The sequence below is a fragment of the Natrix helvetica genome, assembly GCF_964273705.1.
Source record: "Natrix helvetica genome assembly, chromosome: Z".
Classification (NCBI taxonomy): domain Eukaryota; kingdom Metazoa; phylum Chordata; class Lepidosauria; order Squamata; family Natricidae; genus Natrix; species Natrix helvetica.
The window spans coordinates 118,477,839-118,496,213 of record NC_138554.1 but is presented as its reverse complement, the minus strand read 5'-3'; the positions used below and the strand labels follow the sequence as shown (position 1 = coordinate 118,496,213).

Below are 18,375 nucleotides of genomic sequence, written 5' to 3'. Positions count from 1 at the left end.
TGAAGGACCTGGTTGGTGGTCTGGAGGTCCTGAAGAGCCTGGTTGTGAGACCTGGACAGCAAGAGGATGTCATCCAGGTAGCACAATATTCTTATGGGTCTGGCTCGGAGGTGCGGCTGCCACCGCCAGTATGATGAAAATCTTTGGGGCCGAAGGCAGTCTGAAGGGGAAAGCCCGATACTGGAAGTGGTTGCCTGCATAAACAAACCTCAGGAACCACCTGTTGTTTGAGAATGGGTACGTCACTTCTGTCTCTTAAATGATAGATTGGAATTATCCCTGAAGGACTTCCTGGGAGGGAAACGTTGATTGTTTCTTCCAGTTCTATTGGGGAAGGAGGGTCCCTGTCTGGCAGGAGCCTGACATTGTGGACAGGAGTTGGATAAACCCCTTTCCTGCCCTCGAAAAGGCTGCCTATAATAGGAGGATTGGTTATGATTATCCTGTTTTTTGGTGGCAGCGTGGAGAATCTTCCGTTTGTCTTTCGATTCCACTAAGAGGGGCTCTAGAGGTGGACCAAAAAGAAGACTGGAGGAATAGGCTGAGGAGGCGAGCCTCCATTTTGCCCGGACATCAGCCTGTCATTGCTTAAGCCAGAGGAGCCGGCGGGATGTGACGGAGGAACCTATGGATTTGGAAGCAAAATGGGGCCCATCCCAGGATGCATCCGTGGTGTATTCTAGGGCCACTTTTAGCTTGTTGATATCTAAAATCCCTAGGGAAAATCCTTGCCTGGAGCTGTCTCAGCCACGGGAAAGCAGAACGATTAAAGAAAGAGGTTGTTGTAGCAGCTCGAACGGCCCATGCAGCAGCCTGATGCCCCTTGATGAGCATCTGCTCAAACCACTTGTCTTCAGGGTGCAAGGTCTCGGGAGCTGCTGATGCTGCATTAGGGGAAGATAAACTCACCACCGGTAGGTCAATGGAAGGAACCTCAAGTGCCTTGGAGAGTTCCGGTCCCATGTTATACAAGTGCTTGTCCAAGGTGTTAGGGAGAGGACCTGTACCTGGTAACACCCACTGTCTGGACCACATTGATGAAGAGTTTGGGCAATGGAATCACCTCCTTTTCCACCTTGGGCTGAATGAAGAGAGGATCAATGGTGTCTGTTTTGTCTGCTTCGATGCTCTGAGGAGCCTTGGGAGCCAGGATGCCTGCGATCTTCTTTGTGTTAAATAAAAGAGAGCAAAAAATAGCAGGTTTAAAGAGGCCAACAATTGTAGGTGGATCTGGAGGGAGGCACTCATCTTCAGAGAGGTCCAAATCTCTGGTAGGATGTTCCTCTTCTCCGAAGATGGATGGTTGACTGGAGGTGCCAGGTAACTCCTCCCCACTGTAAACCTGCCCATCTGAGCCCCTGGCCACCTCAGATTGTAAAATAGAGGCTGCAGGGGACAGTTCATCCTCTGAATCAGACAACAACTCCCCAGGAGGGCTAACCTCAACCAGACTTTGAAGTTGGAAAGGATGAGGTTCCACATTTTTGGTCTTTCCCTTGGCCTTCCTGGGGGGCGCTTGGGAGGCCCTGCCATCCTCCTCTGCCGGGGTGCCTTTAGCAGGCCTGTGACTAGGCCTTGGAGCTTTGGGCAGGGGCTCAGCCAGAGAAACCTCAACAGTGGAGCTGCGCCTAGAGGCCCTGGGTTGTGGAGATCCAGCCGGAGGAATTGGGTCCTGGGGCTCTGTAGAAACCTGTGGGGCCTGGTCAGGAATGGCAGCCGTGGCCAGTACTCACTGAGCTGGAATAAGATGGCCGCCTGAAGATTCCTGCCAAAACAAAATGGCTGCTGAGGCAAGAAGCCTATGGACCAGATGGCAGCGTGGCCGAGGGAACAGCAAGCAGTCAGCACTGGTAGTGGGGTGCTGCAGAGAGGTGGTGCAGTGAAGAGAACTGCGGAGATGCCTGCTGTGGTGGCGGCAAAGGTGGTTGTAGCGGGGGCAGCAATAGCGGCTTAGGCAGGAAAGAGCGCTGCCACGCTGTGGTGGCCTCCAACGGCCGGTGCCAGGCAGCAAAGCCGCAAGGAATCCCTTCAGGCAGCAGAGAGCCCTGAACGATGAAGTCAGGGAGCTGCCTCATGGCTCAGCTTCTTCCTTGAAAGGGCGAAGAGCTGTAAGTCCCCGACGGGACACTAGCACCGCAGAACTAGGTTCCCCTGCCTTGCAGGGCCAATTAAAGGCAGAGAAGACTAGGAGAAAGCTAAATTTGAAAATAGCCAATTTCTATATTTTTTTGTGAAATTAAATTGAGAGAGCAATTAGCACAGCCAGTCCTAATCAAACTGAGTCTAAAAAAGTGGGAGGACACTCCTGAGAGGCTCTGAGTTTATTTTGGTAGACTCAGTCCTATTGGTTCCTGGCAGTGTTAACCATGCATGGCTGCTGTCTCCACCAACGTGGGAGAATTTATCATACGGCAGCAAAATGTAAAACATTTCTATGACAATGCAATGTGATTGTATCTCTGGTTGATGCATGGATGGGCGGGCAGGGAGACGGAGAGAATATTTTATCAAAGCTTAGAAGGGAGGGAGTAGACCATCATTTCTTAGGGAGGAGATCATATATTCTAGGAGGTTCTAATTTTATTTATTTTCTCCTCAGGAAATAGGTTCCAGCTCAGATAGTGATCTTAGTCTATCTTCAATGGTTTTCTTAAATCAAAGTAGTGGATCAGATGATTCTGGCAGAGATGGAGAAGGAGGCTTGGAACAATCATTAACTTCCCTTGAGCTGTGTGATCTGCTTCCTGAGGATCCAAGATCTAACATCTATCGCCTTTACTTTGGCAGTTCCTATGAATCTGAACTTGGCAATGGGACTGCTTCAGAAATGGTAAACTTTCCCACTTTGCTTAATTGCTTGTTTCCCCATTGATTTAAAAATCGTACAATTGATTTGGAAGGAACATTTAATGTAGCCAAATAAAATTCAGGCTTCTTTTTGGGAGTGGTAAAATAAATAAAAATAATTCCATGTGTATAAAATCAGCAGAAGGCAATTTGAGTTTGCTTCTCTGGCTCAGTACTTGTTCAAAGAATTTTGTATTCCACTCAACACTTTGCATTGTTCTGACCAAAAAGTTGCATATTTTAAAAATCAGTAGACCTTTTTGTACTTCTCCTCCTCAGCTTCTATTTCATTTTTAAAAAGAAAACTCTGCATTGAATCTGTTTCCCTGAATGGTTGGTTGAAAAATGATAGACTAGTGATTCTGATATAGAACATACAGTATATCAAATACAACAGGGGTTCCTAACCCCCAGGCCGTGGCCTGCTGGAAACTGGGCCACAGAAGCAGCAGACGAGCATGTGCAGCTCCATTTGCACAAGCGGCAAGCATGTGCACAAATCCATCCCTTCCCCAACCCCACTGCCCATCCACAGCCAGAAAGGTTAGCCTGAAATACAATTAGGATTGATCTTTTCATTATAGACTTTTAAGTAAATTTAAAATTTTGATCAACAATCTTTGCTAGCCATCACATAGTTCTATCCAACGCTTTTATTTCTTTTCATGGATGAAACCAATGTAAGTTTGACTAACAACAACTGCTTTACTCTTTGGACAAAGTGGTGAGAAATTAAGAAAGTGAATTGTTTCTTCTTCCCCCCCCCCCCCCTGTTTTTCCTATTCTTTTTGTCCTAATCCACCCTGTGATATTTCTGAATATGTTCAAATTATCCAGTCTCAGAATGTTCCTCTGTTTCTTATCGTGCAAATTGCAAATTCAGTTGATCCTGGGTCTTTTCTTTCACTACTTCTCAGTAATACGAGGTGGCCTTTACTATTAACCATATCCAAACATTTCAGACCTCATCTAGAAGACTCATACTGGAATGAGACAAACCTGATCTCAGAATGGTCAGATTAGTACACTCTGGGAGAAGAATGGAATGTTTTGGAAAATAGAATATTCAGGCACTAGAACATTTAAGGTTTACATTTTTGCTTAATTATTTTCTGCAAGGTGATTTAAATATAAAGCACATATTCATGTATTAATTATTTTGCTTAAAATGAGTAGTTGTTCATTATGGTAAAACTTTTATTGATTATTATTATTATATACTATTATATATACAATACAATAGTAGAGTTGGAAGGGACCTTGGAGGTCTTCTAGTCCAACCCCCTGCCTAGGCAGGAAACCCTATACCGTTCCAGACAAATGGCTATCCAACATCTTCTTAAAGACTTCCAGTGTTGGGGCATTCACAACTTCTGGAGGCAAGCTGTTCCACTGATTAATTGTTCTAACTGTCAGGAAATTTCTCCTCAATTCTAAGTTGCTTCTCTCCTTGATTAGTTTCCACCCATTGCTTCTTGTTCTACCCTCGGGTGCCTTGGAGAATAGTTTGACTCCCTCTTCTTTGTGGCAACCCCTGAGATATTGGAACACTGCTATCATGTCTCCCCTAGTCCTTCTTTCTCTTAAGCTAGACATACCCAGTTCCTGCAACCGTTCTTCATATGTTTTAGTCTCCAGTCCCCTAATCATTTTTGTTGCTCTTCTCTGCACTCTTTCTAGAGTCTCCACATCTTTTTTACATCGTGGCGACCAGAACTGAATGCAGTATTCCAAGTGTGGCCTTACCAAGGCATTATAAAGTGGTATTAACACTTCACGTGATCTTGATTCTATCCCTCTGTTGATGCAGCCTAGAACTGTGTTGGCTTTTTTGGCAGCTGCTGCACACTGCTGACTCATATTTAAATGGTTGTCCACTAGAACTCCAAGATCCCTCTCACAGTTACTACTGTTGAGCACAGTACCACCTATACTGTACCTGTGCATTCCGTTTTTGTTGCCTAAATGTAGAACCTTACTCTTTTCACCATTGAATTTCATTTTATTAGATAGTGCCCAATGTTCAAGTTTGCCAAGATCCTTCTGTATCTTAAGCCTATCTTCTGGAGTGTTGGCTATTCCTGCCAGCTTGGTGTCATCTGCAAATTTGATGAGTTCCCCATTTATTCCCTCATCCAAATCATTGATGAAGATGTTGAAGAGTACTGGGCCTAAAACAGAGCCTTGGGGTACTCCACTGCATACTTCCCTCCGTGTAGATGCAGTTCCATTGAGGACTACACGTTGAGTGCGGTTGGTCAGCCAGTTACGAATCCATCTGGTGGTGATGCTGTCTAACCCACATTCTTCTACTTTATCTAGTAGTAGGTTATGGTCTACCTTATCAAAAGCCTTACTGAAGTCCAAGTAAACTATATCAACGGCATTCTTCTGGTCCACTAATTTTGTCACATTATCAAAGAATGCAATAAGATTAGTCTGGCATGATCTGTTTTTGACAAATCCATGTTGACTTTTAGCTATTACTTTGTTTGCTTCTAGGTGTTCACAAATTCGTTGCTTGATTATTTTTTCCAGAATCTTTCCTGGTATTGAGGTCAGGCTGATAGGTCTGTAGTTTCCTGGATATATTTTTTTCCCTTTTTTGAAGATGGGAACCACATCAGCTCTTTTCCAGTCCTCTGGTAGTTCCCCGGTGTTCCAGGATCTCTGAAAGATATAATTCAGTGGTTCTGAGATCTCGTCTGCTAGTTCCTTCAGAACCCTGGGGTGTAATCCATCCGGTCCTGGTGATTTGAACTCATCTAGGGTAGACAGGTGCTCACTTACCATTTTCTTCCCTATTTCAATTTGTGTTCCTAATCTGATTTTTGTGGTGCTGCTTTTGACAGGTTGGACTGTTTTATCCCTTTGTGTAAAGACAGATGCAAAACATGAGTTAAATAGTTCTGCTTTCTCCCTGTTGCTTGTCACCTTCTTGCCACTTTCTCCTAGCAATGGACCAATTGTTTCCTTAACCTTTTTCTTGTTTTTAACATTTATTTATTTATTTATTTACTGTGTTTCTAGACCGCCCCCTCTCCCAAAAGGGACTCGGGGCGGTGTACAGTCCATGCAAAGAATACATCAAAATACAATAAATAGAAAAACTAAATATGTACAGTTAAATATGGAGGAGGTTAAAATAGAGTTAAAAAGAACTGTACAGTTAGCCAGTATATATAAATATAATTTTAAAACCCCTAAGAAACACACAAATTAAATTAAAAACAATACCCCTAAAATAACCAGTTAATAGTACGTCTACCAGGAGGTAACAGTTGTAATTATGCCAGGCCCGCTAATCCGAACAGGTGAGTCTTAAATTTTTGCCAGAAGGAGTGGAGGTCAGTGGTGGTTCTGATGTCGGGGGGGAGGTCATTCCAGAGGGTTGGGCCCATCACAGAGAAGGCCCTACTCCTTGGTGTCGCCCGCTGGCATTGCGTAGTGGACGGCACCAGGAGAAGCCCCTCCCTGTGTGAGCGAATTGGCCGCAGGGATGTGTGTGGGAGGATGCGATCCCGCAAGTAACTACGTCCTGTGCCATGGAGCGCTTTAAAGATGGTAATCAGGACCTTGAAACGCACCCGAAAAACCACAGGTAGCCAGTGCAGCTCGCGCAGAAGAGGTGTTACGTGGGAGTACCTAGTACTCCCCATCACAGCCCACGCGGCTGCGTTCTGAACTAACTGCAGTCTCCGGGCGTGTCCCAAGGGCAGCCCCATGTAGAGAGCGTTGCAGAAGTCCAGGCGGGACGTCACCAGCGCATGAGTGACCGTGCGCAGGGCATCCTGGTCCAGTAGGGGGCGCAATTGGCGCACCAGGCGAACCTGGTGGAACGCCTCCCTTGCCACGGCTGCCACATGGTCATCCATTGACAGCCGGGCATCAAGGAGGACGCCCAAATTGCGCGCCCGTTCCACAGGGGGCAATTGTTCGCCCCCTATGGCCAGCGATGGAATCAGCTGGCTGAACCGAGGTGCCGGTAGCCACAGCCACTCAGTCTTGGAGGGGTTGAGTTTGAGTCTGTTGTCCCCCATCCAGACCCCGACGGCTTCCAAACACCGGGACATCACTTCGACAGCCTCGTTGGGGTGGTTTGGGGTTGAAATGTACAGCTGAGTATCATCAGCGTACAGGTGGTACTCAACCCCAAAACCACGGATGATCTCACCCAGCGGCTTCACATATGTGTTGAACAGGAGAGGCGACAGGACCGACCCCTGTAGCACCCCACAAGTGAGTGGCCTCAGGGTCGACCTCTGCCCCCCTGTCAACACACATTGCTTCCGGTCGGAGAGGTAGGAGCCGAACCACCGCAAAACGGTACCTCCGACTCCTATCCCCTCCAACCGGCGCAATAGGATACCATGGTCGATGGTATCAAAAGCCGCCGAGAGGTCTAATAGGACCAGGATAGAGGAACAACCTCTATCTCTGGCCCTCCAGAGATCATCGACCAACGCGACCAAGGCTGTCTCCGTGCTGTGCCCGGGTCGGAAGCCGGACTGGCGTGAGTCTAGATAATCGGATTCGTCAAGGTGTCGTGGAAACTGCTGCGCCACCACATTCTCGACAACCTTCGCTAGAAAGGGAAGGTTGGAGACTGGACGATAACTAGCTAGCTCTGTTGGGTCGAGCGAAGGCCTCTTAAGTAAGGGCCTCACCACCGCCTCCTTCAAGGCAGTTGGTAAGGATCCCTCACCCAATGAGGCATTCACCAGGCCCAGAAGCCAGCCTCGAGTCACCTCCCAAGATGCCAGTACCAACCAGGAGGGACACGGGTCCATTAAACATGTGGTGGGTCGCAGCCGTCCACGCAACCTGTCCAAATCCTCGGGGGCAACAGAATCAAACTCCTCCCAGAATGGACTCACAAGACTCACTGTTGACGGCCCGTCCGGTTCACTGAAGGGGGCCCATCCGCTCCGGATCTGAGCGACTTTGTCCTGCAGATATTCCCCAAACTCCTCTGCTCTGCCCTGCAAGGGCGCCCCCTGCGTCCTCTGCGATAAGAGGGAGCGGGTCACCCTAAACAGGGCGGTAGGGCGGTTATCAGCGGACGCAATAAGAGCGGCACAATATCTACGTTTGGCCGCTCTCATGTTGGAAGAAGATTAATATTGAGATATTAATAACTTAAAATGACATGGTTAACTGTTTTTATGTTTCCCCTTCTTCTTTCCATAGAGTTCTCAGTGTTTTTCAGGATCAAACTCCATAAACCATGAATTAACCAGCATAACTCTGAAGGATTTAGTATCTTCTCAGCCTCCAACCTTAAGAACCACTTTACAGGAAGGTTTCCAAGAATGTAATCAAGAACAAATAGAACAACTCAAGGCAGAAATCAGTGCCATCAAAGCTAACTACAAAAGCATGAATGGAGTACGGGAAAACTATAATTTTCTTCTCAGAGACATATTTTTAGAAATGGTGTTACTTAGAGTCTTCAACCATGGCCTAAACTAATGTTTTAACAGTTTCCACTTATACACGTTATCTTAGTTCAGACCTTAAAAAAAAGCATTTATGATGAGCATTTATTACTCATAAGCTTCAAATTAGTGCACTGTATTGACCCAATAGAAATTAGAACGTCTAAGAATAGAAAAGCCTGTTGCACAAAGTTGCAAAATTGGAATATCTTTGAAGTGAGGAAGCACATTTGCCTTTTGGCAAATGTGGCTTTTTTTTCCTTTTCTTTCTGGATCAAATTATTTGTACCATTATTTTTCTTTTCCACTTTTTCTTTCCCTGTACAACATCTTTCTACATATCCTATCTCAATCCAGCTTTCTTCCTTTTCTTTGCCTCTGTTGAAATGAGAAAGAGGAAGATGTGTGCATTTGAATGGCCCTATGAGAATGAGGAGAGAAAATTAATATTTGTAATTAATTAACATCACCTAGCTGACACTGATAGCTATGCAACATCGTATCTGGTTAATAACTGAATCGGATACCGGAAACGCCACAATTATTCCATGTTATTTCATTGTTGCCAAGGAAATAACATGGACTGTTTCTGAAGTCACAAAAGAATCATCATTGACTCAAATAATTTCATTTTAATTAGTATTTTTTATATTCACCCTGCTTTTGGAGAAAGGAGATAAGCGCGGCTTTTGACAGACTTATATACATATTACGTATACATGTGCAAATGTATCACAAGCATGTATTTTCTCCAGAATTGCTATTCAGCTAGAGTTTGGCAATCCTAATTTGAAAAGATGGGCAAGCTGGCTATTGCACAAGAATTACTTCATAACTATGTGGTTTGTCAACAAATATCCTGTCACATCAGGTCATGTTATAGAATTCTCAGAAATGTTTAGAGGAAGTATTGGGTAATTCCACTTCAAATGCCTATTTCACCTGGTCTTACAACTTTACTTTAGCCCATGTTGTCCATCTGTCCTAGTTTTTAAATTGATTCTCAGTGTAAGAGCCAAGATGTCAAAAGTACACAGATATTCAAAGAACAACTATTCATTGATCATTGTTTTAACATTTAACCCTTATCTGGGCTAATGATCCAAGATATTCTTCAGCCTATGACAAAGAACAAAATTATACACTTCACACTTATTTTCAAAAATATCCAACCGGATTGCGTTATTAAAGTAAGATTCAACTACCAATTGGACTACCACTTGTCTCTGAATATCTATCAGAGATAGATGCCTTGCTCTGTGTAATGATGATACTAGTTTGTTTAGGGTTTTGTTTGACCTTGGGGGGGCCAAGTGCGCATGGCCAGGCTGGCCTTGGCCAGTTTAACGTCACTCGTGTCAGGGGCCTTTGTGGCTTGAGTGGCCCAGGTAGCTAGAGCACTTGGGGCCCTCCTGAGATCCATTTTCTCTGGCAGAGTGTTGTAGGAGGCCATCGCAGCCAAAAACGGAGCTCAGGAGGGCTGCAGCCAGTTCCATTTTTGCTGGCAGAGGCAGTGTGGGCCGATCCATCACTATTTCCAGGGTAGCCCTGCAGGCCAGATCTAAGCACCCCGCAGGCTGGATCCAGCCCCCGGGCCTTGAGTTTGACACCCCTGATTTAGGGTGTATTTCAATTCCTAGTCAATCTCCCAAATATATCTAACACGCTCGTGTCCACAATTAAAGAGGAATGTACTTTTTTCTGTAAAATTCAAGTATAATTATCTATATCTTTCTAGAGCTCACTGAAAATGGGGGTGACTCCATCATGAAATGGTGCTGATAATTGAAAAATACATTTTAAAGGCCAGGCACTTCTTAAATAATGTTAAAAGAAGGATAAAATTATAGTTTGGTCATAGATTTATTATTTATTTATTCTTCGCATTTCTAAACTGCCCCCTCTCCCAAAAAGGGACTTGGGGCGGTGGTCATAGATGCCTTGATTGTAGCGCTACTAAATCACTACAAGACAATTCAGTGCCATTTTTATTATCACTATTTTAGTTCAGGATAAAATGCTTAGGAGCTTGCTACAAATCTGGATTTGATTGTAACATTTAGAAAATATACCATACTGTCTTAAAACCATGTTTGGTAGAATCTCCAAGCTCAGCTGTCATTGTAAGGAGATTTAAAATGTAGTTATTTTAAATATGTTTAAATGTTACATTTTTAATATGTTGAAATGTTTTTCCTTCATTCATTTTCCAGGAGGAAGGCGCTAACTGCATGTCATCAGTAACCAAGAGAACTTTAAATATTACTCAGATTCATTTAATGGCTGCTCTTGAAAGTACAAAGCCTTCCATTAATCAAGTAGACTGGAATAGGTTTGCTGAACTGTAAGTATCTGAGGAACATATGAAGTATTCTTTTTTTAATGTTGCCCACAAAAACTCTGCAAAACTATTTAATTTAGTCTATTTCAAAAAGATCAGAAATATATTTAAGGATCTTAAAATACACCAAAAATATGCATACAGTCCTACACATAACATGCAAGGACAGACACATACTCTTGTACAGCTTTTCATCTTGTAAAATTGATTATATGGTGGCATGGATTAATTTCCCTACAATCCTTGTTTATTATACATATAGATTTTGTGTTTTGTGCAAGGTTTGATTAGAATGTTTCAAAGAATCTAGGCAAGGGAACAATCTTCCTTCTGTGTGCACATTGAAAAGATGTTCCTATGGTGTTTTGTTTTACTCTCAGAGTACCAGAACTATGAAGAATGTTTTTTTCTTAACATTTATCATTAAGATGATCTGTACTTTCAATCATCTTAGGTTATATTCTACAACTTTCATTCTCTCTTTTTGCCCTTGGGATTTTTCTTTTTTCCTGTGTTATTAAATGTGGACTTTGTCTTTCATCTGTTTTGCTAAGGGCCTCGGAAATTCCCTAGGAAGTGCTCTAGAGGCATTGAATAAATAATGACCAAACACCTTACTGCCTTTTGTACCTTGTTAACTGTTGTTCATTTGCAAAGATTTGCTTGTTCTGATATCAAGAATGCTTGCTTGGTTCATGGTTCTGATTCTACAGCACTGTCAATGCATCTAACTAAATTGATATGATCATGTACTTTTTCAGCAAAGTCCATCTTCAAGAATGTTCTCATAATTCTTAGTGGAATATATAGTAATTTCACGCCGTTGCTCTTAAAGTTTTAGATCCCAGTGATAGTAAAATGCAACAAATACTTGGCAATTAATTTGATAAAATTGCTGTTATTTGCTTAGTTTTTAAGTATTTATATTAGGTTTCATATACAAATACAATATAAATAATGATTCATGATTTTAAGTCTATTTCCAAAATTGAAATCCAGAATTTGAAACTTGTTTTTAATCATGCATAGCACCATTTCATATTCTCTTTGTTCTCAAGCCTTACAATTTAAGAAGCTCAAAATATTAACGTGGTTGGTAATCTATAAAAGAAGAGTACTTGCAACAGTTCCAATCTCATTTTCCAACAGTTCCAAGTCAAATTAAATATGCCCATACCCCTATCAATGCTGTTAGTACTAGGGAAAGGATCTTTCCCTAGTACTAATATCTGAGCTATAAACATTTTGGTTCTGTAAATTAGAAATAATAGAACTGAAAAGTCCATTGAAGCTGTGAAGTCTAGCCCCCTCCTTAGTACAGGAATCCAATTGAAGTATCCAGGAAATATGCGTATCTGTTCTGACTAAATCCAGAGGACAGAAGTCTTAATAGTCCACATTTTTGGTTTTGTTCTACCCTTGCTGTTAACAAGGAGGGGTCCATCCATCCCCCAAGATTCAATTTAATTCTGCTTTCCTATAGTTTAAATATATCGTTCCTTTAATCTTGTGGATGAGGAGGGGAAAAGAGCAGGACTTGGCTTTCTTCTGGTGACAGTCTTTCAAATATTTGGCTAATAGTGTTACCATACGCCCACCCACCCAAACTGGACCAAGCGGGATATCAACTATCTTGTAGCTCTGCAATTGATTTATGTTTTCTGTGATTTGCAGTCACTATTAAATCTTCTACTATCTGCTTATCTTCATTTTACTAAATAGCCATACAAAAATCTAAACATCATCATTGCTCTCTTCAGTTCTCTGAGATAATTATTTGTGACTCGGTGGCTTACTTTCAGAATCTATAGGCCATTATTAGGGGACATGGTGGTTAAGACACTGAACTTGTTGATCAGAAAGGTCAGCAGTTCGGCAGTTCAAATCCGTAGCACCGCATAACAGAGTGAGTTCCCGTTACATGTCCAGCTTCTGCCAACCTAGCAGTTTGAAAGCATGTAAAAAATGGAAGTAGAAAAATAGGAACCACCTTTGGTGGGAAGGTACAGTGTTCAGTGCGCCTTCAGGATTGAGTCATGCCAGCCACATGACCATGGTGATGTCTTCGGACATGCTGTCTCTTCAGCTTTGAAACAGAGATGAGCACTGCCCCCTAGAGTCAGGAACGACTAGCACATATGTGCAAGGGGAACCTTTACCTTTAGTCCATTATTATACTGCATCTGTAAAATGCTTTTTCTTCAATGGATGCATAACAGAAACTTAGTTCTTCAAGATGGCACCATCCCAGTAGGTATTTGCAGTGCTTGCCCCTAATAGTCTTATGTTCCTCTAATCAGTTGATACTGATAACTTTGTCATCACTTCCTGTCATTTGAAAACTTCCCAGACAACCAATAACTGTTCATTTTGATGCTTCACCAACTATTCAGTAAACTGTCTCAAAAACTGCTTTCTTCCAGTTTCTTCTGTGCTGCTATTTATTCTCCAGTGTTATATTTTGTTTAAATCTGTATGTTTCGCTTTCCAGGGCACTGGTGGGTACTTTAGGATTAGATATGACAGAAACCATTCATGGAATTGGAGGATCATCAGTTGTGTTGCACTTCTGTTTCTTGACTGATAAGCTAATTGTATCTTAATGTAGGATATTTATGATACTTTATTACCTACCAAGATATACATGGATACACACACACACACACACACACACACACACACACACGACAGTCCCTTTGTATGTCAGAATCCTTTGACCAGAAATTAAATTGCACTAACCCCAAATAAGTGATTGGGTATCTAGCTACTCCATTAAGACATTCCATGCAACTGACCATATGCTGTCTGCTATGCCAGGATTTCAATTATATTGAAATCCTGGAAAATCCATCAAGTGAGAAGAAAGCTTTCTGATTATCTCCCTGTACTGTATTGTCAAGTTTTGAAGTACACTAGGTGAGAGAACAATCTCCAAAGGAAATGATCTGTTCTTTATGGATGCAGGTTATAATAATACAATCTTGAAATCCAAAGAGAATTAAGGCAGAGCTGGATTGTATTTCTTTCTTCCTTCCCAGGATTAAAATTAAACTTAAAATTAAGTTTTCCTCATTGTCCAGATTCTTTACATGCATAAAAAGAATCAGAGCAGACTATTTAACCATAACTCTCTCTTCATATTATTATCTAGCAGTTGTGCCTTAACAATCAGCAAGTTCTGTTGCTTAGTGCCTATACAGCAGTGACTCTGAATGCTGGAATATTCTGATAGCTATTCAGCATCAGCTCAGAACTCCTATGAGAGGCAAACAATATTCTCTTAAATATTAATTGGTTTCATATAGGCAGCCTGTTTTCTTCTGGACTCTTTTGAATCCTCTTTCAAGCTGGGATGATGTGTAAAACCATACACATGCTTGGACCTAAACTGTGCCTCTGCTATTCCTGTGAGTAGGGCTTTGGTCCCCTTCATTCACAGCTGTTATTTAGCGATGACAGACAGTTGTGTCACTACCATCCAGGTAGGCCTTAAATGCAGGCTGGTTGCCAAGTATCCAAAATATGACAGTGACTACAGGGGCCGTCACAACTTTGAGTCTGGGTTAGAGGTAATCTTAGGGAAATCTGTCAGTCATAGGTTGGTATAATATTCTAGCTTTTAAAATATCAGCCCTTTTCTTTGTAACTTACAATAATGTTGATTATTATTTTAATATTTATTAATTATTTCTATTTTTCATATTAAATATAATGAAATATTTTTATCTATTCTGGTTTTTTCAAGAGGCTGGGGGAAAAAGTAGAAACATTTCTGTGACTTTCAAAAAATTATGCTAAACCGATTAATTAAACATATATTTGGAATGTATTAACCTGAATATTTACCTCATACAACATTTTCATGGTACTAATGTGCTCTGTTTTCTTTCTTTTCATTCTTTTTCAAGTTATGAAAATTTTCAAAATCCAAAGAGGAAAGAATCCAGTGGAGCAATTGTCAAACCAGTACAAAAAGTAACATTAGCTTAATTTCTGTCAAAGAAGTAGTAATGAAGTTTACTAATAATTTTCTAGCGAAGTGTTTATTTGTTAAATTGTACCTATGAACACTCTATGTTACTGTTAATATTGCAAAGAACATTTGTTTACTTGTTAAATTTTATCTATCAATATGTTATTGTTAATGTGACAAGGACATTTAACTATTAATTACTTCATTATAATTTTGCATCATTTTAATTTTCAAAGTATGTTTTACTGAAAATTATATTAAACCCTTTTGAGATAACTACCTTGACTTTGTATTGTTTTTTTTTTCTTGAGGCGATTGACATTCTTGGCTTAGTCATTCTCTTGCTCTTTCAGAAATAAAATTAAGCAATTTAACAATGTCAGTCTCTTTTGAATAGACTTACTGCATTTAATCAAAAGTGTAATAGAAAGCCTAATTATTTATCAATATTTTAAAACATATTCTAAGGAATAGCTTTCTAAATTAACTCACCATGTTTTGTAGAGGACAGATTATTGTAATGGAAGACTTCATGTTCCAATAACTGCTGAAAACAGTGACGTGCGGGCAGGGGAGGCAGGGGAGGCAGAGCCTCACCAGTGTCAATCATGAAAAGGAAAAAAAATGTAAACGGGAAAAGACGAGTGCTGAAGTGAGGTTAGCTAGCTGCTGCCTCACCGTGAATGACTGCCTGTTTAAAAAAGCCTCTAAAGCTCTGAGCTCTGCCGCGAGGGAAAGAAAGCGCTTTAGTCAGTGGGATGTCGGGGGAGAGCTCTTCCGTGGGCGAAAGAAAGCGCTTTAGTCAGTGGGGTGTCGGGGGAGAGGAGAGAATGCTCAGGCATTCTCTCCTCCTCTCACCCACACCCCTCTGACTAAAGCGCTTCCTTTCGCCCGCCTGAGCTCTTCCGCGGGTGAAAGAAAGCGCTTTAGTCAGTGGGGTGTCGGGGGAGAGGAGAGAATGCTCAGGAATTCTCTCCTCCTCTCACCCACACCCCGCTGACTAAAGCGCTTCCTTTCGCCCGCCTGAGCTCTTCCGCGGGCGAAAGGAAGCGCTTTAGTCAGGTGTCGGGGGAGAGGAGGAGAGATTCGACACTTCACTGACTAAAGCGCTTTCTTTCGCCCACGGCACAGCTCAGGCAGGCGAAAGAAAGCGCTTTAGTCAGTGGGGAGAGGAGGAAAGATTCTATCCTCTCCCCTGACACCCCACTAACTAAAGCGCTTTCTTTCGCCCGCGGCACAGCTCAGGCAGGTGGACGCTCAGAGCCCCTGGAGCCCGTGCTCCCTCACAGCTCCTGTCGTCCCGTCTGGCAGGCGCCACCCGCCCGGGAAGCAGCTGAGCTGGGAAGTCCTGGCCGGCAGTTTGGCTTCCAGAGTGGGCGGTGCGGGCGCCGGTGGGCTCCTGTGGGCTCCCGCCTTCCCAAAGCGCGTCCCTGTTTTTGCGGAAAGCAAAAGAATGGAGAAGAAACGGGGAAGCTTCGGGTGGGAAATGAGGCCATGGAAGAGAGTTTTGCCCTTTGCTGGTGAACATGGATCGGTCTTGTGCCCATCCTGGAGAGATCCCACCCTGGGCTGGCTTTCAGAGACGTGAAAGGCTCTTTCCTCAGGCGGGCCTCTTTTCCAAGGAAATAGATCAAGACAGGAAGATCATTTTATTACATTTGAACGTTTTGACTAAAACGAATTCTCTCATTTAAGGAGGGAACCCAAAGACCATCTTTCCGTCCCTTTTATCAAAGAAAATGCCATTGGACAGGGCAAAAATATCTCCTCTTTTGCCCTGGAAATCAGCTACATGGAATTAAACACTATAATCCAACTTCTGTGTGTGTGTGTTTGAGAGGGGGGAGGAGGGAGAGAGGGAGGAAGGAGGGGAAGGTAAAAGAAAAAGAAGGAAGAAAACTTATTTAAATAAGTTTAAAGCTGTTGCTTTAAATCGGAACTGAGCATGCCTGGCTGTGGAATTCTGGGAGTTGAAGTCCACAAGTCTGAAAAAATTGCTGCCTCACTAGCCATAAACTTCACCGCACGTCACTGACTAAAAAACTGACTGCTAAGAGTGAGGCATCCAACAGATGTTGCTGAAAATTTCATTTTTCAAATGAAAATAAATTTAATCCTACCCATCACGGAATAATTGGTATGTATTGAAAATATTAGCCTCTTTGGATGAAAGTAGTTACGCCATATTGGTAGCTCAGATTAACCGGAGAAGAAAATCTGAGGAAAACTGATTGGAATGAATCAAAGTGAAGAATGATAATATACTATAATGTAGTTTGAAAATCTAAAGGAAGAACAAGATGAATAGGAATAAGAGAACATGGAAAATGATACATGAAAACATAGATACAAATGAGCTCCATGGAAAAAAAAATCTCCCTCAGATAGCGGCTCTGGGCAGTATACAATGTAATCAATATATATACAGCATAAATTAATATTAAAATAAATGTAAGCTTTAAAATGTTTAAAATTACATAACATTATAAAATTTCAAAACATTACCAAACATTTCAAAAACGGGGGAGCTTCTTAAGGGGTCACCCCGCTGCACAGTTGTATGGTCCCCTGCGTCTCCACGCAAGGCTATGATTTATTACAATCTAAAGGGCACCTTTAAACAAAGAGTTAATAGGGGTTTTTTATTGGCTTTAGCATATAAGTAGTAGTAAGGCTCTAGAAAACAGGAAAGGATTTGAATATTTCTGTACAAAAAAGCTGGCTGTCACAAAGTAAATACAGAAGATGATTTACCTAGTTTCATTTGGTTGAAACAACAATGCGTAGTAATTTTCTACTACCCAGTTCCTGGTTTCTAGATAATATAATTAAATAAAATTAAATGTTTTTGCTTCTATGTATAATCTGCAACATTGTTAATTCTTAATTGTTAATAAAAGTTTTTAAAACTATTTGGTTTTTATTTCATAAATCCTCATCAAAATGTAAACAAGCTATATTTAGCTTTCGGATAAATCAGCCAAAGGATATTAGTGGTATCAGCATTACTTGTGACACTGAACCTCCACAGGATGTAAATTTGAGTCAGTGTCTTATTTCAAGCATGGAGCCAATTATTTATGCACAACAGCATCTGTATCTGATGTAACCAGCAGGTCAGCGTTCCATGACTCAATCCTGTATCTCAAACGCTGCTCATGTGATAGGGCAAACCCTAAATTCAGTTTCTCAGTATTCATATCAGTCAGTAGATGCTGACATGCTATCTTGTCCTTTCACTGATCTAATGGCCTATGTTCCCAGTTGACCTATCCAACTAACCGTGAATAAACTTTCCATTGCTAGCCATTAATTTTTCTCAAAAAATAGTTTATTAACACGTGCAGACACTCAAATTTACATTGTTGCCTTCAAATTCTGATTAATATCAAGATTCCACTGATATAATTCAGTTGTTACAACCACATTATTTGCATTTATGGCTGGCAGTTTTTTAACTTTTTCTCATTTCCTAAAAGTTTTATCAATTGAATCTTTTCTCGTTTCCAAGATTCATTTTTCAATAAACTGTTTCAGTTAAAGAAAATGTTATTTCCAAATTAGTCATTTTAACTCCTTTCTGCCTGTTTATTTAATTTCTAGTTTTCATCCGTAAACTTTCTCAAGTGTAATTAATACGGGTTTAGTTCCATTTCAGTTATTTCCCTCAAACATCATATTTAATTATATATTCGTTTTTCAAATTTTATAGCAAAAGAACTAAAGCTCCATTTTTTTCTGGTCTCCAATTTGTTTTAACACCTTAAAAAAAATGA

At 41.6% G+C, this 18,375-nt stretch overlaps 1 protein-coding gene across 1 annotated transcript in view; it reads left to right on the top strand.

The window, feature by feature from the left end:
* Nucleotides 1–14,878, top strand: part of PEX1 (peroxisomal biogenesis factor 1) — a 51,105-nt gene extending 36,227 nt beyond the window's left edge. The window contains exons 21-24 of the mRNA XM_081971092.1: nt 2,600–2,830; nt 8,038–8,235; nt 10,499–10,629; nt 14,535–14,878. Coding sequence (XP_081827218.1) covers nt 2,600–2,830; nt 8,038–8,235; nt 10,499–10,629; nt 14,535–14,616 — 642 coding nt within the window. The 3' untranslated portion in view covers nt 14,617–14,878. The remainder of the gene's footprint in view (nt 1–2,599; nt 2,831–8,037; nt 8,236–10,498; nt 10,630–14,534) is intronic.
* The last annotated feature ends 3,497 nt before the right edge of the window (nt 14,879–18,375 follow it).